General features: G+C 41.4%; 1 protein-coding gene across 1 annotated transcript in view; it reads right to left on the bottom strand.

The window, feature by feature from the left end:
• Positions 1 to 27,981, bottom strand: part of gabra3 (gamma-aminobutyric acid type A receptor subunit alpha3) — a 254,861-nt gene that overhangs the window by 171,632 nt on the left and 55,248 nt on the right. Inside the window, exons 2-3 of the mRNA XM_073824286.1 lie at positions 23,754 to 23,875; positions 12,227 to 12,294 (exon numbers count right to left, since the gene is read on the bottom strand). Of these exons, the coding sequence (XP_073680387.1) occupies positions 12,227 to 12,294; positions 23,754 to 23,875 (190 nt within the window). The remainder of the gene's footprint in view (positions 1 to 12,226; positions 12,295 to 23,753; positions 23,876 to 27,981) is intronic.

Raw genomic sequence — 27,981 nt, 5'->3', positions numbered from 1 at the left:
AAGAGCTGCAGTACATACCTCAGCATCTAACAAGCTTATATACTAAACTGTCAAAATTCTCCCCACTTATAATTATTATTGATTATGTGACATGTCTGATTAAATCCTAAGACTAGTGCTTTGGCAGTTACACAGCAGAATATTTCATATCAAGGTCAAATTTATTTATTTTTTTGTTGTTGTGTGTGTGTGTGTGTGTGTGTGTGTGTGTGTGTGTGTGTGTGATTGTGTTTCCCTGGAGCAAGCGAAAAATGACAAAGTTGTACTCATTCAAAGGCCTACGACATTGCAAAGTCAGAGCATGTTATTAAATCATGAAGCACTCATAATTCAAAGTCCTGATTGCAATCAAACAAAAACGTTATCACACCCATCCATATGAAAGCTCATTAGAGATCCGACATTGGGTAATGGCAATAAACTAATCTGCCAGAGACTATCTAGACTCAGACTTGGGAAACTGAGATTCTTGCATTTCCTTGCAATTACACAGCATGGATTTGTGCAAACTGGCGTAACGACTTGTAGCTATGGAAACACAATACCAGCGCTCATGGGTGCCACCCATTAAGGATGCAAATTGTCCTCTTGTAGACACTGCCCAAGAAGCTTTTAACACAGCAGTCTTAACATGGACTTGTCAAATTATTAGAAAAAAAGCAAGAAAAGAAAGAAATGCTAGGAGCAAAATGAGTTACTGTTATACACTAAAATGATATACTCAGCATTTGATACAGATGTTTATCTAAAGAATGTAATTTTTGAAATCTTGTCACCAATAGCTGTACATCTCACTTGACTTCTAGCCGATCTTTCTCAGAGTCCTAATTTGGTTTTTGCTTCCCCTTGAGCAAGGACACACTGTGACTGATATGGGCAGCCCACACACAGCAACCTTGGCAGCGCAACACATTAATAAAAAAGACTTAGCATTGTGTTAAGGTTTAACGATTTTTGGCAAATAATTACTACTGTTCCTCACGCAAAGCAATTGTATGGCTTTAGCGAGACTTGTATTTCAGCACATCATCTACTTTATGGCTGTGTGTTTTCTGCTTTTGAAGTTTGACGGATGTGGTCACTATGCGGCTGATCTGATAAAAGGAGCTGCAGCAAGCATGAGGGTCAGTATAAAATTACAGAATTTTAATGAGGCTGATTCATCACTTGAAATGGAGTGCCACACATTGCTCCTTGAACTAAGACTCCTTTGTCAAAGCTTCAGTAGTTTTAAGGTTATCAACCAGCAGAGAGGTGCCAGGTTGCCACTGCATACTTGATTAGATGAAAGTTTCTTTATAATCAAAGGTACAGCACTTTAAAAGACATAAGTGCAACCCAGGCTCACTGAAAATATGTGCTTGTGGTGATGTTTCTGCAACACTGATATTATGTATCTTATTGCACATTTAAATGTCCAGTGAGTGGCACTAAAACGTGCATTCAATATGTGTCCATGGCAACGTTTTTATTACATTGGTACATGCATATATTACTATGTTTTTATTACATTGCTTTAGGCACGTAGTTTAATGCTCTATTATGTTGGAAAACAACATACATCCTATACCAAACCCAACCTTAAACCTATCTGATTGTGTTCACGAAAGCAAAAATGATATAAAAATGCATTCACTGATGCAACATGTAATTTTAACTTCCTTACACGCAGGTTAGAGCTGTTTTGTTGAACCATATTTTCACGGAATTTCACAGAAATTAGAAAACTCACACATATGAAGCTGTACATGTGATGCTAACATTCATAAAAAAGTACCAGTTTTCAAATCTCACAACATGTTCAAAATGTTTTGAAATCATAACATTATACTGTGGAAGGAATTAGGCTTGCTTAATCAAAACTCTGGCCCTGTAAATCGTAATTTCTGACAAAAGAATTAAATGTTGCTAGAGTTATACTGCCTCTAGTGTTTATTTCAATTGGGAACTGCAGCAACTCCTTTGTGTAGGTACGTTTTTGCTGAAATGTAGGTAGAAGCACGTATTTCCAATACGCCTGGGTAGCAACAGACTAAGAAATGTCACACATTGAGAGGTGCTCAATATGAAACCACATTTGCAGCCTTGTTGATGCACTGTGATGTATTTCTGAGTGAACAAGATTTAACAAGAAAAACGTAGAATGGCCTTGATATAATCTTTTGGGAACTGACTGGAAAAAGTGGGTGTTCCATATCAGAATGGCAACATAAATGTAAGCTTGCAGTTGTTGGAGGATAATGAGTTTTTACTTCGACTTTAACCAGTAGCCAGCATAATGTCAGTGATATCAGCCAAAAAGAGAAGTGGTTTTATTAGAACTAGTTGGATTTACTGATAGGCCTGTCCTGATTCACCACTGCATCCATGGGCACAGTCATCTTTGCGATTGGTTACATTATTCAATCATTGTAATTTTAAAGACAGCAGGGGTGTGTGATATTGACAAAAAATATCTCAATATTTCTGGGTTTGTTTTTAATGAGTGCTGGAACCTGTCATGCATAAATAAATATGACATTTATTAAATCATTCATTAAAACAATTCATTTAGAAACAAAGAAAGGTGGCTGTCTTCATGAATAGATCATCCATTCATTCAAGAACAAAACACCACACAGAGACACACAAAAAGTGCTCTGAGACATATAATCTTCGACTTTGTTTGGAACTATTTTCATGGACAAAATATCTGTGAAATTATGATATCTTATCTTATATATATATATATTTGTCTTATATATATATATATATATATATATATATATATATATATATATATATATATAAAGAAACATTCAGGGACATTTTCTGCTTTTGTAACTTGAACTACATGCGCAGCGATACAAAAAAAGGAATCTTAAGAGGTATTCATCAACACAAATTAATATTTTTTTATGAAATGTATTTTTTAATTATGGAATGAGGAATGCACACGTCATGGTATTCTCATGAATGGCAGCGGAGACTGACCCGAAAGAGAAGAAATCGTTAAAAGTCATTATTTTGGTTTTCTCTGTGCACAAAAAGTATTCTTGTAACTTTATAACATTACGGTTGAACCACTTATATCACAGTTTTCAGAAAGCTCTCAGATTACATCAAAATATCTTAAAGGGGTCATATTATGCTTTTTCACTTTTTGAATTTTAGCCAGTGTGAGATGTGTATGTTTGGGCATAAAAAAAAACATCTACAAAGTTACAAATCTCAAAGTCCATTTCAAAAGGAGATATTTAGTTTTTAAAAAATCCCTTTTCAAGAACTTCAACGAACGGCTCCTTTGGACTACAGCATTTGTTTTCCGAATGCTATAATGTCACAATGTAGTCCATTAGAATATCATTCAAATAAATCCCGCCTACGGAAATTTGAATTGTCGGCGGTATGTGTACAGTGTGTGGTAAGAGATTATTCATCATACAGTGTAGATAGCTTCACTAGCCTTTTACTGGTGCTGGTTTCGGGCATGTAAAGAATTAAATAAATTAGCACAATAATGATAATATCATATATCGGTGATCTCGCAGGCTGACGATAGGACCAACACTACTGTAGCGTATTATTTACTCACCCTCCATGCATCCTGGGTGTATATGACTTCCTTCTTTCAGGCGAATGTAATCGGAGTTATATTAAAAATAATCCTGGCACTCCCAAGCTTTAGAACGGCATAGACAAGTGTTTCTCTTCATCAGTCCACAACAAGTCGATCCATAATGAAAAGTGCCTCACATGGCTCTGGAGGGGTCAGTAAAAGCCTTCTTTAGTGATCCGATGTGTTTTTGTAAGAAAAATATCTATATTTAAAATGTAAGAATCACTTTAATCTAATTTGCGCAGTTGTACATGGAACTTGCTGCTTAGGGAAGGGGTGTGGCAGGACTGAAACGCCGTCTAAGCTGTTCGCCAATTGCATCGCAGTGGGACTGCTGACCAATCACAACACATTTGGTTTTTTGGAAGGTGGACCTTCATCAAACCCAGAACTAATCAAGCCATTTGTGCCAGCCTGGGGAGAAAGCTATTGTAATAATGTCAATTTTGTGAAAAACTATCCTTTTATCACAAATGGGGGTAAACCTTTTCCATTAAGGTAATTGCAACAGTCATAACTTTAATATAGTTTAATTATGTATTAAATAAAAATGTCTTAAATATCTTCAAATATATAAATAAAAGACTATTTTTTTTACCTTAAAAGTTAAGAGTTGAGTTGTTTCAGATACCAGTGGTTTTCTGAGTTCCACTGAACAAGGAGGTTTCGAAATGAGACGAGGACTTTTCTCGCTACAGGACAAGCCCCCGACTAACCATGTCATCCTCAGTTTGCACAAGGCTCGACACATCACCTGGGGCGGATTAGCCTGGCCTAAATTTCAAAACAGACGACTTGTCAGATGAAGCCCAAGATAGAGAAAGGGAGGAATGGGCAATGACAGTGCGGACGAGCAAACAAATGTGACAGAGCAGTGCAATCTTTCACAAGACAGGTGGAAAAAGAAGCATTAGGCAGAAACAAAAATAGAAGCTAAAAGACTCGGAGGAGAAATTAAAAAAAAAAGAAAAATAATTGAAGGCTGGATGAAGGATGATGGAGAAGAAGATCTAGGATGGAGGTGAAAGGAAAAAAAATGGTTAAAGCAAAAAAGACGACGACATCTGCTATACTTAAAACTGCAGAAATAACCTAGAGATAATGACTGTACGGATGGCCTCGGAAAGGAAAAACGCTTCTGCCACTAAGTGAAAGAAATGTCTGTCGTACTCTGCAGGCGAAGCCGTCGCATAAGTGCTCTGCTCTTTACCGGTCTCATAAGCTATTTCTTGACCTTGTTTCGCTTAATGTCTTTCCCTCATTTCTTCCATAATAGTGTAATGTCATGACTGACAGCTCAGGCACTCGGTCAAGGCTGTGGTGATTATAATGGGACTAATGTTAGGCCCGTAGGAAGCATAGATGCTGTTTTTGCTCCGAGAACTTTTAAGACGATGCATCTGTTCAATGGCATAGTATATTTAGAAGAATTTTGACACTGTGCTATTTTTGGAGCTTTTGATGAGGATGATTAGAGAAAAAGAAAAAAAGAAAGAAAAAACAAGTCCTTTTATGCGCCCATTACACCACAGTAATTCTTCTAAAATGGGAGCAGAGTAGGTAATAAAGGGACAACTAACATTGAGGCTTGTCAGAATATAATGAATGCATCAAATGCATCAAGCTCTTTGATTCAAAGAACACAACTTCAAGACTTCTTCTGCAGTCCTCTGTCAAATTCGCTTCTTGGCCAAAATGTCCCACTTTCCGTGGTACACAGTTTTTCTTAAGTGTATGTGAAACTCTATTGCTTTCTTTTCTTTTTTCTTTATTACAGAATGTTGACTTCACTAATTATTTTAAAACTTGACTCAATGTTTACTTTACACAATGAGAAATGTTTTATTCCAAGGCTGAAAAAAATAGCATTGCTGCAGTGTGCTACATTTTCTGTGTCACACACCCACATACTACTGTATTAATATAGTAAATCATTTAATTTCAATGAGAAGTTCCAAAAAGCTGTTTGCACAACACTCTTTTGTCACTTAATATTTTATTTTGGTGCATCAATCAATTAAATTACTTAGTACAGAAAATGATCCACATGAGTAAACATTGTGTCACGTATGTGGTCTATCCTGTCTTCATGAACTCTTGCACACACATTCTGGACTGCAATCCCCATAAGCCACTGCACCAATCACTGCACACACCTGCTCCTCGTTTCCCACTGCACTGATTGCTGCACACATCTGTTTCACATTGACTCTCATGCATTTAAGCCACTCACACACACAGCTCTTCGCGAAGTCTTATTGTTCCGTATGGTCTTTATTTCCGAGCGTTTCTTTCCGTGTTTGTTTTCCCTGTGTTTGATTCCTGGACTCCTCCCCGTGTTTTGATTCTCGCTGCCAGCCCCGACCTTCTGCCTGTGTTTGACTACTCTTTGGATTATCCTCGTTGTTGTTTGCCGGTGATTGACCCTGTCTGTTTACCACGCCTTCTAATAAAGCCTGCATTTGGATCCGAACGCCTGTCTCCAGACCTCCTGTGTTACACATTGTCCATCCAGTCAGTTTTTATATGAAATATGGCAATATAGCCTTAAAGCACTAACATGTAAATGGTTATTTATTTAATCTTAACAATTAATTTTATCTAAACAATGTCTTCAAACTTCTGAGGTACCTCCAGGACATTGTGTTGATGATTCCTACTAATTTTTGTGCAGATATGTCAAATGGTTCAAAAGATCTTGCCAGTTATGTCAAATTTCAAAATAGTGGATACATGGTTCAGCCGATCCTGGCAAAATTGATATCCTCAGATTCGGCATGACCCAAGGAATCCACAGACCAATATAATGATTTTCTGACTAACTGTTCAAAAATGTGCATTTTTGGTATCTCACTACCCATAGGTGGCACTGTTCCCAACTTTGGCATGGACCCTCAGCTCATAGTGTTGATGAAGCAAAAAATGATTAATTTCAATTGGTCAAAGTTTGGCCAAGATATAGCCTCTGAACCAATTGTGGGTCAACCTCAGAAACTTTGCAACATCATAACTTTTGAACAAAGATGAATAAAAAAAAATGTTCAGTCATTTCTGTGCAGCTCAGTCCAAAGATCATCTGAGCCAATTTGGGAAAGAATTGGATCAATTTTCAAGGAGGAGTAGCAAAGGAACAGAATACTGTACTTTTCAAAATGGTGCCGCAACTGTAATGGGTGGAGTCTTAATGTAAGCTATTGAAGGTTTACTATGTTTCATTTTTCTAGAATTAGGGGTTCAAGAGTTATCACAATTTAAATGTTGAATTTTTGAACTAGTGTTGGCGCTATAGAGTTGGTTCTAGAGACCCCAAATTTAGTCAGATAACTATTCATGGCCATCACTACAAGTGTGCCAAATTTAATAATTTTCATAACGTTCACTGGGCTGCAAAAACAGATGAAGCATTACTACAAAAAACAGCTCTGAAAAACAAACAGCAGTATTTCCTAAACAAACATAATTCATCCACAAGATAGGTGTCAGTATAAAGTCTAAGACCACCCATACAAACAAAAACAAACTGTGCGCTGCCAAGAGATAATGTAGTAAGGTAATAAAAGAAGCAATCCAAGCAGGAAAAGTCAGAACAAGAGTGCAAATTCTGCGACCCACTCTGGTACCAAATCCCTACAAAGTGATGTGAACAATGAGTCTGCAACAAATCTGGATAAGCATGAACAGGATCATAAGAGAGATTTGCTACAAAGCCTGACAACAGATAATGTTATCTGAGGCAAATCTGACATTTGCACAAGCTGTTGAAACAGCTCTCAGTATGCAAACAGGGGACCATGTCTTGAACTACTTAAAATTAAAATAAGGAAGATGACAAAAACAACCTGAATAGAGTGAATATAATCACGACTTTGCTAGAAGGTTGTAGATTGTAAGCAAATAGTTTGTTGCTAGCCTGTACTAGCCTTTACCTATAATTGTATCTCATGCATAGCTTCAGAGACTATTCTATGCTTTTGATCTGATATATGGATTCTATCCAGCTTAATCCTGCAAAGAATTAATGAGAATTCCTTTAAGACAATGAAAAAAGTCACTGACAATCCCTTCAGGAAGGACAAAAGATGAACTCTAAAAAGGCTGAGACATTTCCAAAAATGCGGGCTCAGGGTAAAAAAAAGCCCAAATGTTATTTTGATAATAAAGCCAATGTCAAAAGAACTACATATTGTGCATTAGGAGATGCTGATGATGCTGATTCTGTGCATTTTTTAAATATCACAGAGACGTGCTTCCCTCGAGATCTTCAAGCAATGAGAAAGTAAAAAAAAAAAAAAAAAAACAGTAACTATAAGACCTGTACGACACTGTACATTGTGAATATACCAAAAATACTGGCACACTTTTTAGGTTGAGTGAGTGTGGGAATACTGTATGAGAGATGGCAAGCAGAACTGTAGACTGTAGGAACCACCTGTACTTTGACCTCAGGTGCAAACAGCATGGGCTCATTCCCCTCAGCTTACTCCTGAGGCCAGTGATTAAAGATCACAAGACTAACAGTACAAACTGGACAAGTGTCCTTTAATATGGAGCATGGATATACTAGTTTCTACAACTTAAAGCCACTATAATGAAGGTACAAGAACACCAACAGCAGCTGGAACACTCTACCAAGAGGATAATGATCTGGCAAACTCTTTGAGACGGCACTCTTCCAGTAAAAGTAATGACCTGGTTGTTTGGAACTGACACTTCTGTAACTTTTTAAACTTTTTTTCCGGGTTGACTGATGAAAATTTGCACACTCTAACTCCCCCAAAAATGAGTAAAATCAGTCGGATCAGACTAGAGCTTGCCTTTTTGGACCGTTCTTTCCAGATTTATTCAATATGGATAGACTGTTAATGAATGGTATATATTGCAGAAAACAAGTCATTAATAAATCTTATAGCTGTCAATGCACTGTGTGTTTTCTTGAGATCAGTCTTCCACAAGGTATAGTGTGACGTTGCCAGGCCACCACAAAGTCTAGTGACCGTGACTGCATGTTTTAGCCTAGAGCAGCCTGAAGCATTGACTTTGTACATTGTTGTAGTTTTTTTTTTTTTTTTACCACTTCATCTGCTACCTGACGGATCGTTCTTTATGATTTCCTGAGTCCCCACAGAATCTTTTTGCAAAGCCTGTATATTCCATCAGTTTCTGTGATGCTTTCATTTTAGACGTGTGATGTTGTTAGACTCAGCACTGATGTTCCCATATGCAAACCCAATGACTTGGAATCATGGGGGGTTGATGAGACGTCACATAGAGAAAGCAGATCACTTATTATGGACGGTTATTTTCAGCACAATGAAAATAACTCTTGTGATGGCATAACAACATTTAGAGATGAATATTTACTCATTCTGTGTATGCATGAAAGGATTTCACATTTCCACCAAACAAGGTCTATGTTACCAAATGTCACATAAACTGTACCCTCAATACAACACAACTATTTATATTATATCATTAACAAACACTGCTCCAAATTTTCAAATGTCTAGCCTCAGACTGTTGGGTTTCCCCCCTGACAATATGTCCTATGATATAGTGACCTTGCTGAAGATGAGCACACTAGCCATCTTTGCTTCCTATGAAAATGTCCCTGAAAAGATGACACCTCTGCAGAAGCCTATGAGGATAACCTAGACTAGGGGGAGACAGGGGTTGTGTAGAAGTCCACCGAGAGCACAAAGTGGAGGCCAAGTTTGGTAGCAGTTTCAAAGTGGAAGACGGTGGTGTCAATTCATCTTTTATTTTCAAAGCAGTAAGATAATCACCGAAGCAAACTTCATGAGACAAATTCAAATTCTGTTGTACAGTAGTTCTAACAAGCCAATAATGTCACTATTCAGCTCAATTCAGTTCAACAGCAGTGCTAGTGTTTCAAAGATCATCAGTTATGAAAAAAGGTTCAGTTTTAGCTATAAAGCAGCTCTGCAGAAGACAATAGTGTCATTATTTAGCTCAATTCGGTTTAGATTTTATTCATACTCAATGGTGTCATTGATGTTAAATTAGTGCTGGGTGGTTTGACCAAAAATCTGTATCATATTTGTATCATTTTTTGTTTAGGACTGTGGGGGTTTCAGTTTATTTCCGTTTTGTTCCCTAGCTGTGCCTCTATATGAATCAGAATGTATGAAACAGTTGCAGAACCACTGCATTTTAATCACTATCCAAACAAAGATGCTGCATGAGCAGTTTTTGATGTAAATTAGATTGTATCATTTCACAATGTAAAGCAAAAACAGAATGGTCTTACTTTAGCTTTGTGAAACTTTACAACATTAAACATATATCCACAAAACAAAAACAACAGGAGGGAATGCAAATTCACTCTCTGACAGCAGGTGGCACTTATGAAACAGAAGCAATGCAGGGTTTTCTTGTTTACCGCTGTAACAGAGCAGCGCTGCACTTATGAAACTACTTTAATATACATTATACTGAGGCAAGACAAAAAGAAACTTCCCCCAATTACCAGATGAGCAATGAACAAGCTTCCTCTGAATCATAACAGCGGCATAAATGCAGAAGAGAAAAGACAGACAATGCTAGAAGCAGCTAATGCTCATCAGATCACATTATCCAGTGGAGAATTAATAGAAATGATGATTCTGTCTAAAGAAATATGAAGTGTGCACACTTCTTTGACTAGAAGCCCTAATGGATGCTATTCAGTGAAGCTATGCTAACACAAATGCCCAGCACTACGTCAAATAAATAAAAATTCCTCAATATTAAGTGTCTTTAAACCATCCCAGGCTCATTGAAGATACATGCTTGTTGCAGCATTTCTGCAACACCGATTATGGATTAGGTATGGATTAGGATTATGGATTAGGTATTATAAACCAAACCCAACTCTAAACCTACCTGATAGTGTTAACGAATGCAAAAGTGAAAACGCATTCACTGATGCAACCGTGCTATTTTAATTTCCTTCTACACAGAGCTGTTTAGTCAAACCATAGTTTCACTAGCAAACCTACTGTTACTGTTAGAAAACCCATATATATAAAGCTGTATGTGATGATAATGTTCAAAAGTATCCGTTTTCAAATCTCACAGCATGTTAAAATTGTTTTAAAGTCATAACAGGAAATTAGGCTTTCTTAATCGAAACTCTAGCCCTATAAATCATAATTTGTGTGACAAGGAATAAAAGTTGTAGGTGTTTTACTGCCTCTAGTGTTGATTTCAACTAGAAATTGCAGTGATTTGGACATATAAGTATGTTTCATTGAGTTTTGCAGAAATGTAGGTAGAGGGTTTAAACACCAACTACTCAAGCCGAAGGCAATAGTGGTAAGGAGCCCAAATTCCATCAGGTGACAGAACCGGTGTGTGTCAATGCTAGACTTTTGATCCCATTAGCTGGAGTGCAAAAGTCCTGGACTTCTTTATCCTCAAGGTAGCAGGCGAGACGGTCACAGTGCATCACCTTCCGAAAGCATTTCTTCAGCGGTGCTTGTTACGCCACATCACCTGTCATAGCAAGACGATGCAGGGGCCAAACTATTCAGAACCTGCTGTTTGGGTTTAAAGACCAAATTAACTGTCCAACCTAAAAATGACTGCTTTGATTGTGCCTTTGTCATCTAATTCGGGCTTGACACCATTGCAGAGAGTAGGTTGAAGATGAGAACATACTAGGGCTCTCATGCAGAATGTGATATTCTCACTTCAAGGCATAGATCAAAGATAATGAGTCCTTCCTTATCGCAACAGCAACCAATTATAGCAAGCTTGCGTTTTTAGAGTCTTCTGGGTACTTCACAGCCACGTTTTGAGTTGGTAACACTTCAGAACGTACTGTATATAGGCCTGCTGTAGGGCAATGTGACATTTATGTTTCTGTATCTGCAAACTTCTTTAAAAAAAAAAAAGAGCTGTAGTTGTGGACTGCAAAAACTTTTATTTACAACTTAGATTCCGACAGTCCTCAGGGTAAAAGATAACAGATTGTGTCATTTCCTACTAATTGGACTTCATAACAGCAGTTCTACTTTTTGGAGTGGAGCAATTCATAAGACATATTTGGAAATTAGTATTTTTGCATAAACTTTATAGATTGATTATGTTAAAATTAACCTTGATGATTATTGCTGTGTAATTTGAGTATCGTTTCATGCTCTGTATAATTTGACAGATTGTGATGTTTTCTTTTCACTATTAGAAAATTATGTTTCAGACAAAATACAAAGTGCTGCTGCATGGCTGTGGTGATTAATCTTGCATACCAGAGCCAATTGTGTGTATGATTTCTTCATGCAGTCTCGCAACCAATTATCTTCTCTCATAAATGAGCCCATAAAGGAACACAGATTCACACATTCACTGGGACAAAGGGAAATAAAGGACGGTACTATGTCTTCCTCTGTGGCACATCTGACAAACAAGTCTTTCTAAATTCAATTCAACAGGAATGAAATCATCTCAGTTTTCTCATGCGGTAATCTGCTAACAATTATATGTAACCATACCTGGTTGAAGCCTAATACTGTATATGAAAAATCTGTACATATGAGGAACAGACAAATAATGACATGAGCAAATAAGCGTTAACTTAATTTATATAAAAAAGTTTGAACAATTAAGCATTAATAAGAGCACACATACCATATCGGTGTCGGATACTGGTCCAAAGCTTGTCACATAGATGTTTGTCCTCACCTCAGTCACACTTTCTGATTGGACAAAAAGATAAAGAAAGAGGAATAAGAGCATATATATCAATGACTATGTAAAATAAATATTAAATTAATTTTGATCCTATAAATCTGTAAAGACAACAATGTCGAATGTCACCTGAACAAACTGGAAAACAGGTCTCATTGCATCCCCTTGTCAGAGAAAGTGTAAACAGCAATATGAACTGATGTCATGGAGTTTGTAGTCTATGGACTTTTATCAAACTAGGAAGTTTTTTTTTTTTTTTTTCAGAAAAAAAAAAAAAAAAACTTTAAGTTATCAACATGAATATGTCATGGACATCGGTTATGATCATCTTGGGTATCTTCTGTCAAGGCATCCTAAGTAAAACAGCTCCATATTTAATGAATCACATACAAATTACCTGAACCAGAAGCAACACTACCTGTTTTATAAAATACGGAAGTTTGTTGCACATAACCTCCATTCACCACTAATGGCCAGTATAATAATACACAGGGAATTCGAAATGCATTTCAACACCTAGTTTTGGTAGGCTAAGAGGTTGTGCTACAAATAATCAGTTGTGAAATTCTGGTTATTAATTGGGTTATTAATATATGGTTTATAATTGAACATTTATAATTATAATATGAACAACTATCACAAAGCAACAGCAACAAACAGTCAGAGACAGTATACATTTATTTGATAAATTCAGCTATTTTTGTCCTGTGGCCTATACTGTGGCCTAAAAATCGTACAATGCAAGTTTTATGATCTGTAATATTTTGTTAAAATTATTAACATTTTGCAGATTCTGCAAAGTAACTGTACACTTACATATGCAACAGTATGATTTTAAAATGGAATTTATGCAATCTATTTTTTTAATTATATGCAGTATAATCATAAATAATTGATCAGTGTTTACTCAGCTTGTGCTTATGCTTAAGTTCGGAGAACGTCTCAGGTTACGTATGTAACCCTGGTTCCCTGAGGGAACGAGACACTGCGTCATCAACGCTCTGGGGAATGCCATTGGCGAACCCGGCTCTGAATCAGTCTGCAACCAATAGGATGACGGGAGTGACGTCACCAACGTGATGACGTCATACGACCAGGAAGTATATAAGCACGTGCGTTTCAAACCGGCTTCAGCTTCCAGGAATGAAGCGATGCGCGGTAGGAATGCGGGAATTATGGCCCATGACGCAGTGTCTCGTTCCCTCAGGGAACCAGGGTTACATACGTAACCTGAGACGTTCCCTTTCGGGAACTCTACACTGCGTCATCAACGCTCTGGGGAACGATATGCCCACGTCTCCAGAATTCCAAATTCCTACCCAGTGGTGTTTGTCTGGGAAGAAAAAAGGGGAAGCGCTGCTTCTGGTGGATCAAGCCAGGAAAAGCTCTCTGCCTGGGGTTACCAGGGCAAGAGAGGCAGTACACCTCTGTCCGGGGGACCAGCCCGGAATCAGAGGGCAGTGCTCGTTGATACTTACCTGCAGGAGCACTGATGGTTCTCCGCCTGGGAAACTGCCAGGACAGGAGAAGTATTACACCTCCGTCCGGGAATAGTGCCGGAGCGAGAGGGAAGTGGCATATACCTCGGCCCTCGGGCTCGCGAGGAAAGTGGTCGCTCTGTCTGGGGACACCAGCAAAAGAGGGACCAGAAGAACTCCGCCTGGAAAACTGCCAGGACGTGAGTGGGATGACATCTCTGCCTGGGGAGCACCCAGCGCAAGAGGGAACATAACAAGTACCTCGGCCCTCAGGCACTCGAGGAAAGTAGTCCAAACTCTGTCTGGGGAACAGCCAGCATGAGAGGGACTGAATTAGCTCCGCCTGGAAAACTGCCAGGACGCGAGCGGGATTACATCTCTGCCTGGGAGTACCCAGCGAAGAGGGATATGATCCGCCTCGGCCCTCGGGCTCACGAGAAAGGTGTCTACCTCAGTCTGGGGACCAGCCAGACGTAGAGGGACAGGTAGCGTCTGGGGAGTATGCCAGAACGCTAGGTTGCTTCGCCTGGGAAGAGTGCCAGGACGCAAGCGGGATTACATCTCTGCCTGGGACGTACCCAGCGAAGAGGGATTGAGTAAACCTCGGCTCTTGAGCCCACGAGGTTAGGTCATACACCCTAGTCTGGTCACCAGCCAGAGAGGGGTCCTCCTTGGCCCTCGGGCACACAAGGAGAGGGCAATCCTTTGTCGGGGCGCACCCGGATCAAGAGGGATGCAATTAGTGCCTGGAAACTCTGGCCAGAGCACGGGAAATAGCTCCGCCTGGAAACAGCCAGGACGCGAGTAGAATTACATCTCTGCCTGGGGAGTGCCCAGCGCAAGAGGAATCATAGCAAGAACCTCGGCCCTCAGGCGCTCGAGGAAAGTAGTCCAAACTCTGTCTGGGGAACAGCCAGCACGAGAGGGACTGAATTAGCTCCGCCTGGAAAACTGCCAGGACGCGAGTGGGATTACATCTCTGCCTGGGAGTACCAGCGAAGAGGGATATGATCTGCCTCGGCCCTCGGGCTCACGAGGAGAGTGTCTACCTCAGTCTGGGGACCAGCCAGACGTAGAGGGACAGGTAGCGCCTGGGGAGTATGCCAGGACGCTTGGTTGCTTCGCCTGGGAAATTTGCCAGGACGCAAGCGGAATAACATCTCTGCCTGGGGAGCACCCAGCGAAGAGGGAGAGTTATCCACCTCGGCCCTCAGGCCCCGAGGTGATAGGCCTCCGTCTGGTGACCAGCCAGACTAAGAAGCATCCTCGGCCCTCAGGCACACGAGGAAGGGTAATCCCTTTGTCGGGGCGCACCCGGACAACAGGGACCCGAGAAGTGTCTGGAAACTCTGGCCAGAACACTAAATTGACTCCGCCTGGAAAACTGCCAGGACACGAGTGGGATTACATCTCTGCCTGGGGAGCACCCAGCGCAAGAGGGAACATCTACCTCGGCCCTCGGGCTCACGAGGGATAGCGCCTTCGCTGTCAGCTCAGGACAGCCGAGCTTGTAGCTCTTAGGTCTAGTTCATAGAACTTTACAAAGGTCAAAGGGGTGGACCAACCCGCCGCACTGCAGATGTCCTGGATGGGGACACCTGCTAGCAGAGCTTTGGAGGCAGCCATGCCTCGAGTAGAGTGAGCCTTGACGCCCATCGGTGATGGGAGGCCAGAGGACTCATAAGCAGTAGTTATTGCATCTACAATCCATCTACTGATAGTATGCTTAGTTGCCGGGAGCCCCCTCTTAGGGGGACCGTAACAAACTAGCAATTGCTCTGACTTTCGCCACAGGGCAGCTCTGTGGACGTATGTGTCCAGTGCTCGCACTGGACACATGCAGTTATACTTCCGATGGTCGTTCTCCACGAATGGAGGAGGATAAAAGGCCTGTAGGGTGACTGGCTGTGGTACTGCTGTTGGAACCTTCGGTACGTACCCTGGTCTAGGGTAGAGGAATGCTTTGGCCAAACCGGGCGCAAAGTCGATATATGAAGGGGCCACTGAGAGGGCCTGAAGGTCTCCTACTCTCCTCAGAGAAGTAAGAGCCAACAGCAGCGCCGTCTTAATTGTAAGGAAGCGATCTGAAATCTCCTCAATGGGCTCGAATGGAGGCCGAGAGAGGGCTTCAAGGACCACAGCGAGATCCCAAGAAGGAGTTCTGGGTACCACCCGAGGCCTTATCCTGAGTGCACCACGAAGGAAACGTATGACCAAGGGGTTCTTGCCCACTGACATGCCACCGAGAGGGGTGTGGAAGGCCGATAATGCCGCCACGTAAACCTTCAGGGTGGAGTGGGCTAGCCCTATGGAGAGGCGAGACTGCAAGAACTCCAGCACTGTACCAACCGGGCAGTGGACTGGGTCTGCGTGTCGCTCTTCACACCATGAAGTGAAAAGCTTCCACTTAAGGCCATAAAGTTTCCTTGTAGAGGGAGCTCTAGAGTGAAGGATGGTCTCCACAACCTCGGCTGGGAGACCACTGTCTATGAGGTGTGCCCCCTCAGAGGCCACACCCATAGTTTCCACTTCTCTGGGTGGGGGTGGCAAATTGCGCCCCCAGCCTGAGAAAGAAGGTCCTTCCTGAGCGGAATCTCCCACGGAGAGCCGTCGAGGAGGGAAATGATGTCCGAGAACCATACTCGGGCCGGCCAGTACGGGGCTACTAGTAGTAGACTGACTCCGTACCGGCGCACTCTTTCTAGAACTCCTGGGAGCAGAGCGATCGGGGGGAAAGCGTACAGACGAAGCCTCGGCCAGGTCTGTACCATAGCGTCCAGCCCCAGTGGAGCTGGAGGCGTTAGAGAGTACCAAAGGGGACATTGCGAAGTCTCTTGAGTCGCAAAGAGGTCCACTTGAGCTTGGCCAAACACTCTCCATATCTGCTTCACCACCTCGGGGTGAAGTTTCCACTCCCCGGGCCTCGGCCCCTGCCTCGACAGGATGTCTGCTCCAATGTTCAGATGCCCAGGGATATGAACTGCACTCAGTGAGAGGAGTTTCCCTTGGGACCACAGGAGGATATGGTACGCCAGCTTGAATAAGGGGCGTGAACGCACACCTCCTTGGTGGTTGATGTAATATACTACCGCTGTGTTGTCGGTGCGAACTAACACATGACGGTTTCTCAGGTCTGGGAGGAAATGCCTCAAGGCCTTGAACACTGCTAACATCTCTAGGCAATTGATGTGCCACAAGAGATGGTGACCGGTCCATAGGCCGGAGGCCGAGCGGCCACTCATGACCGCTCCCCACCCGGTGAGGGATGCATCTGTCTCTAGCGTGACGCGGCGACAAGGAGCTCCCAAGACCGGGCCCTGAGATAGGAACCAAGGTTTCTTCCACATGTCTAAGGCACGAAGGCAACGCCGCGTGACCTTGATCTTGCGGAACGGATTTCCCCTCGGGGAGAATCCCTTGGTCTTGAGCCACCACTGCAGTGGCCTCATATGCAGCAGGCCAAAAGGTATTACGTTGGCTGCAGCTGCCATGAGACCTAACAGTACTTGAAACTGTTTGACAGTGAGTGACAGGCCTAGCTTGACCGCATTGACTGCAGTAAGGATCGACTCGATCCGAGCAGGAGACATTCGTGCCTGCATCGTGGTCGAATCCCATGCCACACCTAGATAAGTGGTTCTCTGTAAAGGAGACAGCACACTTTTCTTGGCGTTGAGCCTCAACCCCAGCTTTTTCATATGAGCGAGAACAACATCTCGATGCTGAGCCGCTAACTGTTCCGAGCTGGCTAGGATAAGCCAGTCGTCTATGTAGTTGAGTATGCGGATGCCCTGGAGTCGCAACGGAGCCAGCGCAGCATCCACACACTTCGTGAAAGTGCGGGGTGAGAGTGCTAGGCCGAAAGGAAGAACTCGATATTGGTAAGCTTCGCCCCTGAAAGCGAACCTGAGAAACTTCCTGTGTTGAGGAAGGATGGAGATATGGAAATATGCATCTTTGAGATCTATCGTGACAAACCAGTCCTCGGACCTGATTTGAGACACGACCTGCTTGACAGTAAGCATTCTGAACTTCAGCTTCATAACTGAGCGGTTCAGTAGCCTGAGATCTAAGATGGGCCTCAGCCCTCCATCCTTCTTGGGAACAATGAAGTACCGGCTGTAGAACCCGGATTCTCTGTGCTGAGGAGGGACCACCTCGATGGCTCCCTTCCTTAGAAGAGAATTTACTTCTTGTTCCATGACCAGAACCTGCTCTGGGCCTACCAGGGTAGGAAATACTCCGCTGAACTGAGGCGGAGGAGCGCCGAACTGGATTTGATAACCTTTCTCTACCGTACGAAGAACCCATGAAGATACATTTGGCAGTAGTTTCCACGCTGCTAGAAAATGTACTAAGGGAACCAGCCTCTCGAGACTGGCCTCTGGTAGAGTTTGAGGAACTAATTCGGTGGCCTGTAACAGCTGCCTGGCAAGCGACACCTGAACTAATTGCTCTGAGGACCCCCGTAGGGGTGACAAACTTGCTGAGTCCGCTACGAAATCGGGCGGAAACCCCAGCAGGGGTTTGCGGGAGACAGCCGCGCCCTGAAACACTGGCAGGGTTAGCTGACTGGTCTCCTGAGGGCCCCGAGGGAGAGTGGGTACCATAAAATGTGGAAGACCCGCTTCTCCCCCGAGAGGGGCTGCCCTCAATGGCCCTGAGACACAAAAGTCAGGGCCGCTTAGCCGAGGACCTCTTTGACTGCAGGACGACCCTCAGGTCCGGCCTGGCCTTAGAGGCCCTCGACTTCGAGCGTGACTTGCCCTGCCCCCTAGATCTATCTGGCGGGGCACGAGCGGCCACGCTAGCTTTTTGGGTCTGGCGGTGTGAGGAGCTGGTACGCGGCTGGGGCTGCTCCCGTCCGGCAGCCCCAGAATAGACACGGCGAGGGAGGTACTGTTGGAAGGCCGCACTTTGTTTGCGGGCCTCCTGGTACCTGCTGACGACGGCCTCGACCGAGTCGCCAAACAGACCAGGAGACTTGAGTGGGGCGTCCAGCAGAAGGGCCCTGTCCTTCTCCTTCATGTCGGACAGGGACAACCATAGGTGTCTCTCCGCGACCACCAGGGCTGCCATAGACCGCCCAACAGCGCGGGCGGTCTCCTTGGTGGCACGGAGAGCTAGATCTGCTGTTCGCCTCAACTCAGAAACATTGACCTCCCTGCCTTCGTCTAGGTCTTTGCCGCGTACCCCTTGCCCAGCAAGCTGGAAGTTAGTTTTAAAGGCTTGGTGGGCAAGGTTGGAGCCTTCAAAGATGATGCCGCTGCGGGTGACAGATAGCTCGCAAGCGTCTGCTCAACCCTGGGCATCATCTTATAGCCGCACTCCTCTACCCCCCCAACGTTACCGTAGTAACCGGAGGAAGGGGTGAAGACGCGGGCTGAGAAGGGTTTTTCCCATGATCTCGACAGCTCACTGTGGAGATCAGGGAAAAACGGAAGGCTCCTTCCTGGAGGTGGCTTGTGTGTCCGCAGAAAGCGCTCATCTAGCTTGCTTTCATGCGGCTCATTTTGACTGTGCTCGGCGGGCCAGCTGATGTTGAGCCTGGCTACCGCACGAGTCACCACCTCCAAGAGCTCCTCAAACTGCGGGGATTTTACTGGCGGTTGGATGAGATCAACACTCTCTACGTCAACCTCCTCGGAGGAAGACAAGAGTAGTGTTGAGACCTCCTCTCGGGGGGAAGAAACCGCAGTGCGGGCTTCCGCATCCAAGAGGAGATCAACCGATCCGCCGGGTGAGGAAGGAGATAGGGGATCACCCGTCTCCATACCCTCCAGCAGATCGAGCTGCGAACCCCACGAGTGCAGCTGCCGCTCCGCCTCAGCGGAAGCGGGGCCAGACCCGCGAGGAACGCTAGTGAAGGCTCCCTCCTCGAAGAGAGCCTTCCGGGACGAAGCACCCGCAGTGGAAGGCGCTCACACTGCGGACAGCCAGCCCCCTCGAGGGCTGACTGAGCATGCTCCGCTCCCATGCAGAGAACACACAGACTGTGTGTATCCCCACCAACGATGAATCGCTGGCAAGGAGGAACACACCGTCTGTGTGACTGCTGCACCGCCATAACAAATTTCTTTCCCCTTTTTGACATTGCTCAAAATAAAGTTGTGCAAACTGGCACAGAAAAACAGCAATGCAAATAACCAGACAAACAGACCAACATAGAGCGCTTCGCTGAATGACAAAAGCTGAAGCCGGTTTGAAACGCACGTGCTTATATACTTCCTGGTCGTATGACGTCATCACGTTGGTGACGTCACTCCCGTCATCCTATTGGTTGCAGACTGATTCAGAGCCGGGTTCGCCAATGGCATTCCCCAGAGCGTTGATGACGCAGTGTAGAGTTCCCGAAAGGGAACTGTCAAGGCAGCATTTTGAGTAATCTTCTAAAATGCTGTAATGTTTTTTTCTGAATAAATGTCACACAATTCAGGGTAAATGATCACAGCTACAATTATAGCAACTGCATTTGAACCTTACTCTACTGAGCAAATTCAAACAGCTTCTATTTGTTAGTAAATGTTATATTGTCCTATATGGTAGTTTGTTTGTTTTTTCAGTATATTAACTGGAACAGAGAATGTCTGAATGAGAAACTGAGTGCTCATCTGCGACAGCTGTGTGTGCGGCAGGACACACGCATTGCCACCCTCATGTCGACTATGACTGGGTTCACCACTGACTAGAGGGAAGAATAACACTTTATGTAATGAACTTTAAAGTTGTTAATGGGGATTCAGAGTCAAATAATTCCAGGAGGCTCACTGCATTCGCTGGTTTCAGCAAGCATTAAAATGGATCCCAAAATCACTGATATTAAGAGTGCTATCAGCAGATTTGGCTTAGAAGAAAAACAAGGGAGTGAAGCCTTTCAGTAGGGTCTAGCAATGTCTTTAAGCTATAAATGCCATTTATCTTTCCATCAGAAAACATTTGTCTGAAACACTTTGTTTGTAGTCCTGACAATTTTCCTCTGTCCTAGCTGTCGCCATGTTATACATTTGCATAATGCCCATTTCCCACCTACTGGCTGATTTTGCCCAAACTTTAAAGAACAGTTGGGGATCTGAATTCATGTCGATGAGACCGTATTCTTTCTTTCTTTCTTTTTTTTTTTCATTGTGAGAGCAAAAACATTGTATGGAGTTTTAATACTACTTACCCTAGATATACAATATCTCACAAAAGTGAGTACACCCCTCACATTTTAGCAACCATTTTAGTATATCTTCTTAAGGAGCAATACTATAGAAATTAAACTTGAATATATATTTAGAGTAGTCAATGTGCAGCTTGTATAGCAGTATAGATTTGCTGTCCTCTAAAATTACACAACATACAGCCATTATTGTCAAAATAGCTGGCAACAAAAGTGAGTACAGCCTAAGTGATAACAGCAATATGTTGTTTAACCCTGCAAAGCCACATGTCCTGTGCATCATGTTAATGTTTTTTGTCTGCTTGACAGGACCATACAAAGTTGTGTATCTTGTATTAGAGCAGTTAAAATGGTGCTTTGGGTACAGTTCTCTCATACTGACCACTGGATGTTCAACATGGCATCTCATGACAAAGAACTGTTAGAATTGTTGCTCTTCACAAAGATGGACTAGGCTATTAGAGGTAACAGTAACAGCCTGAAACTGAGTTACACTACAGTGGCCAGGATCATATAGAGGTTTTTCAAGATGGGTTCCATTTGGAATAGGCCTTGCAAGGGTCGATCAACGAAGTTGAGCACTCGTTCTGTGTGTCAGGTGCAGAACCTGGCTTCAAAAAACAGACGCATGAGTGCTGCCAGCATTGCTTTACAGGTTGAAGTAGAAGGTCAGCTTGTGCTCAGACTATATGTCGCACACTGCAACACGTCGGTTTGCATAGGCATTGTCCCAGACGGAAGCCTCTTCTGAAGCTGGCTCACAAGAAAGCCTGCAAACTGTTTGCTGAAGACAACCTGTCCAAGAGCGTGAATTACAGGAACTATGTCCTGTGGTCTGATGAGACTGTAAGATAAACTTGTTTGGCTCAGATGGTGTCCGGCATGTGTGGCGGAGAGGAGTACCAAGAAAATTGTGTCTTGCCTAAAGTCAAGCTTGGTGGTGGTAGCGTCATGGTCTGGGGCTGCATGAGTGCTGCTGGTACAGGGGAGCTGCTGTTCATTGAGGGAAACATAGATTCCATTATGTATTGTACATTCTGAAACAGAACATGATGCCTTCCCTTCAGAAACTGTTTTCAAACATGAAAACGATCCAGAACACACCACCAAGATGATAGCTGCCTTGCTGAGGAAGCTGAAGGTGAAGGTGATGGAGTGGCCAATTATTTCTCCAGACCTGAACCCTATTGAGCACCTGTGGGGCATCCTCAGGTGGAAGGTGGAGAAGCATCATGTGTCTAACATCCAGCAACTCCATGATGTCATTGTGGAGAAGTGGAAGATGGTCCCATCAACAACCTCTTCAGCTCTATTGAATTCCATGCCTAGCAGGATTAAGGCAGTGCTAGATAACAATGTTGTTAACATAGAATATTGACACTTTGGACACAGTTTTGACAAGTTCATTTAGGGTGTACTCACTTTTGTTGCCAGCTATTTTAACAATAATGGCTGTGTGTTGAGGTGTATGTCAGTAAATCTATACTGCTATACAAGTTGCACATTGACTACTCTAAAATATATCCAAGTTTCATTTTATAGTGTTGTCCCTTATAAAAATATAATAAAATTGTTGCTGAAATGTGAGGGGTGTACCCGCTTTTGTGAGATGCTGTAATACTGTTTACAGCTGCTCATTAAGCTTGAAAACTAATGGTAAGGGGAGTTACATTTCTGACACAAACTCTGAGTGATTGACCAATCTCTATAGACTGGGACTGCTGATCAATCAGAGCTGACTAAGCTTTTAATAAGACAGGACCTAAAACAGAAAGAGGTAAAAGAGGTGCTGTAGCAACTTATAATATGAGAAAAAAAAAATATATTTTTTAAATTATGTAAGCAATTATGTAAACTTTAAATTATGTAAGCAAACCAAAAATAAATGTATTAACTTTTAAATGGCCATAATTTGGGCACTTAAAAAGAGTTGTGTGTAGCATACTCTAGGGCTTTGACCATCAGAAGTAAGTCATCACGTTCCAGTTAGCAACTTTGATGTGATGAGTACTGTAATACACATCAGCAACTATGTAAAGCAGGGTGGAAATTGAAAGATTTGATGGAGCTTGAGAGGGGTGACTGGATAAGAGCCAGGGTGGTGGAGACAGCCGGACACAGTCAGTTGAGGCGATGGAAGCCGTCCAGCTCAGCCCACAGCTCTCAGTGTGCCAATGTGACTTAGCCCATTTATCAAAAGCATAAATCTTGATTTTTGACTGCCCACCGCTGGGCTCACAATTTAGGCTCTGTACTTTTAGAGGTCACTTGGGATTCACTCTGTGAGACCTCTGTAGAGGAGAACAAAATATACACAGAGGGAAATGGTGTAATGGACATCTGTGGGACATTTCTATAAATGTCATTGGGACGTAGACTAGTGCATCGATGCTCAGTATTTAATGTGCTCTGAATTCAGATTAACCTGGGGATCCGATCAGCTTCTTCATGATGATTAAGTAAGCAATCTGTGGGTGCACCATCACAGCAGCGGTCAGGACTTTCTCTTTATTTTCATCAGCCATCTTCAACACATGAGTCTCCTGGGGCTCCTTAAGCTTAGGATTTGTAAGTGATCTTGGGAGAGCGCTGTTCTGTGACAGATTTTGCTATTGATAAACATTACAGTGCCAAGAGAAGATGAGTCATTTCACTATTCCAAAACACAATCTGTCATGGATCTCAGAGGTGTGAGACTTGTGCTAAGAAGTGTAAATCTGAAAAACAGACTGAGGAACAACATGCTCCATCTGCAAGCCAACGGTAAGGCCGGCATGTGGACACTGGAGACAATGAGGAAGGAAATGTGTGCACACATTTATCGTACCTCCTAGTCCGGGACGCAATCTGTTGTCGTAACCATCCAGCAAGCGGTCCAAGATTCGGGTAAAGATGGTGATGTTGTCTTTGCTGTCATCGGGAATGGGTTCTCTGTGACCTGTTACGGCCCTGTGGAGAAGAAAAAAAGAGATTCAGGTCTCTTCGCTTTGAAAAGAAACAAATAGGGTGCAAGAAAAAAAGGAAGGGCAGTAAGCAAGAAGAGTCTGAAGTCATAAATAGATGGATAGAAAGGATGAGAGATTGATCTCGGTCAGTATCTTTGATCTTTCATTCTTTGAACATCTGTTGCGATTGAAGCCTCCTCGGGTAGGAGATGCAGTCATTATGAATGGGTCCAGAACAAGTTCTACAAAGAAAATAACATATTGGCTTCGTCTAACGATCAAAAACTAAAGCCTGAGCCTACTACAGACCCATTCTCCTGGACTCAACAGACACAAGTCCCAGTTGGTCCGAGGAAGAGGCTGATCTATTTTTGAAAAGTTTTAAAATATTGCTAAGCAGTAAAGTAGTCTCTATATACAACAAAAAAGAGGTCGTAATTGCTTAAGTGTATCATTATATGCATAAACTGCACCACAAAACCAGTCTTAATTAGCACGGGTATATTTGTAGCAATAGCCAACAATACATTGCATGGATCAAAATGATTGATTTTTCTTTAATGCCAAAAATCTTTAGGATATTAAGTAAATATCTTGTTCCATGAAGATATTTTGTACATTTCCTACTGTAAATATATAATTTTTTTTTTTATTTAAAATTTTTGATTAGTAATATGGATTGCTAAGAACTTCATTTGGACAAATTTAAAGGCAAATTTTTCAATATTTTCTCAGATTTTCAAATGGTTGTATTTCGTCCAAATATTATCCTATCCTAACAAACCATGCATCATGCAAATCTTATTTGTTCAACTTTCATATGATGTATAAATCTAAAAAAAAAAAAAAAAAAAGTAAACTTACGACTGGTTTTGTGGTCTACGGTCACATTTATAAATTAATACATTTAATTCTAAGCATTAAAAAATGCACTACTAATTTTTGATATGTAATGACTCTTCTGCAGTCAGACATTCTTTGCTGCAAAAATGTTTATTGCTGTTTATGCGTTAGTAATTCAAGCCAGTGACTAAACAGTCAACTTTACATTGTTCCTCTTTGTGGCATGAAAATCATCTGTTTCAATTTCATTTGTGAATAAATTATATACAGAATGCAAGCAAAAAACACCCCCTATATAATCACTGGAGCTGTCAATCACCTCAGTTCAGCACAAGTTTATCAGTGATTAGGTTCAGCACTGTCTGCAAAACTCCCATTATAATCAATGACGCTGTCTATTCTACACAGTTACTCATTTGCATTTTGTTTGCATTGTGTTAGTTATGATAAAATCATTTGTGAGATTGCAGAAACTGAGTTGCAATGTGATCATTGCATTTGTGCGCTCAACAAACATGGCTATGATCGCCTTGAGTGCTCACTGCTGCTGGGAGTAGATCTAAATACCATTCTATAATCAATACTTTTCACAACTAGTTAATCTCGGCAACTGTAACGGAGTAGCAAATGTTTTCAAAAGAGTTCAACATGTAATACACTATACTGCCAAAAGTATTGGGACACCCCCTTCTACTTTAGTAATTTCTATGAGTACAAATCTTAATGTTCAATCATATAATGATATTCTAGGGAATTGCGTGCTTTTGATTTTATAGTAACAGTTTGGACATGACCCCTTTCTATTCTAACATGACAATTCATCTGTGTATAAAACTTAAGGTTTAAAATGAAACGATTGATTCAGTCAGTGTGGAAGAACTGGTCTGCAGAAAGCCAAGTCCTAATCCCACCTGAACACCTCTGGTGTGACTTTAAATGCAGACCTTGAGACAAAAACTCTTCACCAAACACCAATGACTTGGACATATGGGTACAGTCATTTTAGACACTTCCAAAACTGTTGCAACAGAGATTTTTTTTTTTTTTAAATACATGAATCATGTTTCCATCTTTGCCACAGTTTTGGAAGTGCCCTTTTCTGATCTAAAGAAGGGGGTGTGCCAATATTTTTGTCCATAGTGTATGTACAAGTCATTGGTGTTTAGTGATGAGTTTTTGACTCAAGGTCTGCATAAGTCACACCAGATGTGTTCAACTGGGATTAGGACTTTTCTTTTCTGCAGACCAGTCAAGTTCTTCCACACTGACTGAATTAATCCTTTCTGCAACAGGCTTTTAAACAGTGTTTAAATCAGAGAGCCAAAACCATGGTAGAAAATTACCTTTTATTTACTGATTATAACAGTGCAGTGCTTTATTTTGATATTTGATTATTTATTTTCTGTGGTATTTCTTACTTGAATACTGTCTGGAAATCATGCACACAAAGTATATCAGTAAAACATTAGTTAAAGTGGCAAAAAAATAAATAAATAAACAGATAGAACGAAAGAGCAGAGGATTGATAGAACGAATGGAACTCCAAGTGGATTAGTGAAACCTGTCACACAATTGAATATGGCTTTGGGATCCCAGCTCTGGGATTTGGCTGCATTATATCCCAAAAGTTGCAAATGGTGTCTTGAATATGCAGCCAACCTCTGGTTCTTTAATTACCTGAAATATGCAGAATAATTATGTATTGCTGGGGCTGTGATTCCCAGATGAACAATGCAATGGCACGATGGAGGGCGTGATAGACAGAAAGCTGACGAGATAATGAGTGCTGTCCTCAATCAAGGGCTGTGCTAGAAGCGACCTTGCACCAATTACATGCTGACCTTTAAAGGCCTTAAAATAGCATGCAAAACAAGAGGTTTGTCAAAAACACACGCATTGTTTAAAGTTTTGTTTAGACCTCTTGTGGCAGCCAAAAAAAAAAAAAAAAAAGTCACTACTTTGCTGGATAAACAAGTTTTAGATTTTCTTATCATTCTGCACAACATGATTAGTAATTTGTGGGAAGAATGTTGCTTCACACCTCTGAGACAGAGAGAGAGAGGTGATTCCATATTTTAGCTGAAATGTCTTTGCACATTTATCACCACAGAATGTAACTGCGATAAAAAATAAAAAAAAAAAAATAAAAAAAAATCCAATCTACAATTTAAGATGAAAAAATATTTAAAGTGAATTGTTGATGTCTAATATACAGGAGTTTGGCCTTAGTAAGTGTAATTACACACATTGTTATAAAAGTTTTGTTTCACATTTATTTTTTAAGTGTTTAAAAAAAAAAAAAAAAGTTTGAAAATCACATTACTTTTAACAGTGCTCAAAAGTGATTGTTACCAAAAGTCACTAAAAGTGAGTTGTCCAAACTTTGACTTTTTGACAATGTTCTGGAATGTTTCAGAAAGTACTACAATATTCCAGAATAACCCAGAATGTCACAAAAGCTCCTAAAATTTTGATATCTTTAAAATAAGCAAAATTAGTGCAAAACCTTATCTGTAGTGTTTCATAATTAATGCTAGAAGTTCTAAAATATACCTGACCTAAGTATATTCTAGTATAAGTAGTGCTATGTTAAAATAAATAATACATTTATAACTAGATCCACAGAATTATAGAAGAACCATTAAAATAAATAAATAAATAAATAAATACATAAATACATAAACAATAATATGTGAAACCAATTTGTGTTACATTGTGTATTAATTGTACTATCCAAACATACTTAAGAATCAAATAACACACCTGTCCAGGCTTACTACTTATTCATGTAATGTCATTATAAATACACAAATATAATAAAATAAAATAAAATAAAATAAAATAAAATAAAATAAAATAAAATAAAATAAAATAAAATAAAATAAAATAAAATAAAATAAAATAAAATAAAATAAAATAAAATAAAATAATTAGGGTTTTAGGCATGTATTATTAATTGTGTTCTTATCCATATTTTAGACCTGTTATTTGACAATTGTACATGCAGTAGACAGCAAATGTGCTTTATCTTGCAGCACTAGCAAACAATAAGTACTTTCATAAACCATATGCTTTAATCCAGTATACTGGGCATTAAATATTACTTAGTTCCTTAATACAGAAAAGAATAATTAACACAGTTTGCTATTTAATATGCAGCAATTAGCATCACTAAACATTGCTTATTTGTAAAGTTTCCCATCTCTGGACTGAAGAGGTTAAGGAGGTTGGAATGAATGGTTTTCCTTTTTGCACCTTTGAAAACAG

This window comes from Garra rufa, chromosome 19, assembly GCF_049309525.1.
Source record: "Garra rufa chromosome 19, GarRuf1.0, whole genome shotgun sequence".
In the NCBI taxonomy this organism is placed as follows: Eukaryota; Metazoa; Chordata; class Actinopteri; order Cypriniformes; family Cyprinidae; genus Garra; species Garra rufa.
The sequence above is the reverse complement of the archived record's forward strand: the minus strand, read 5'-3'. Positions and strand labels throughout refer to the sequence as shown.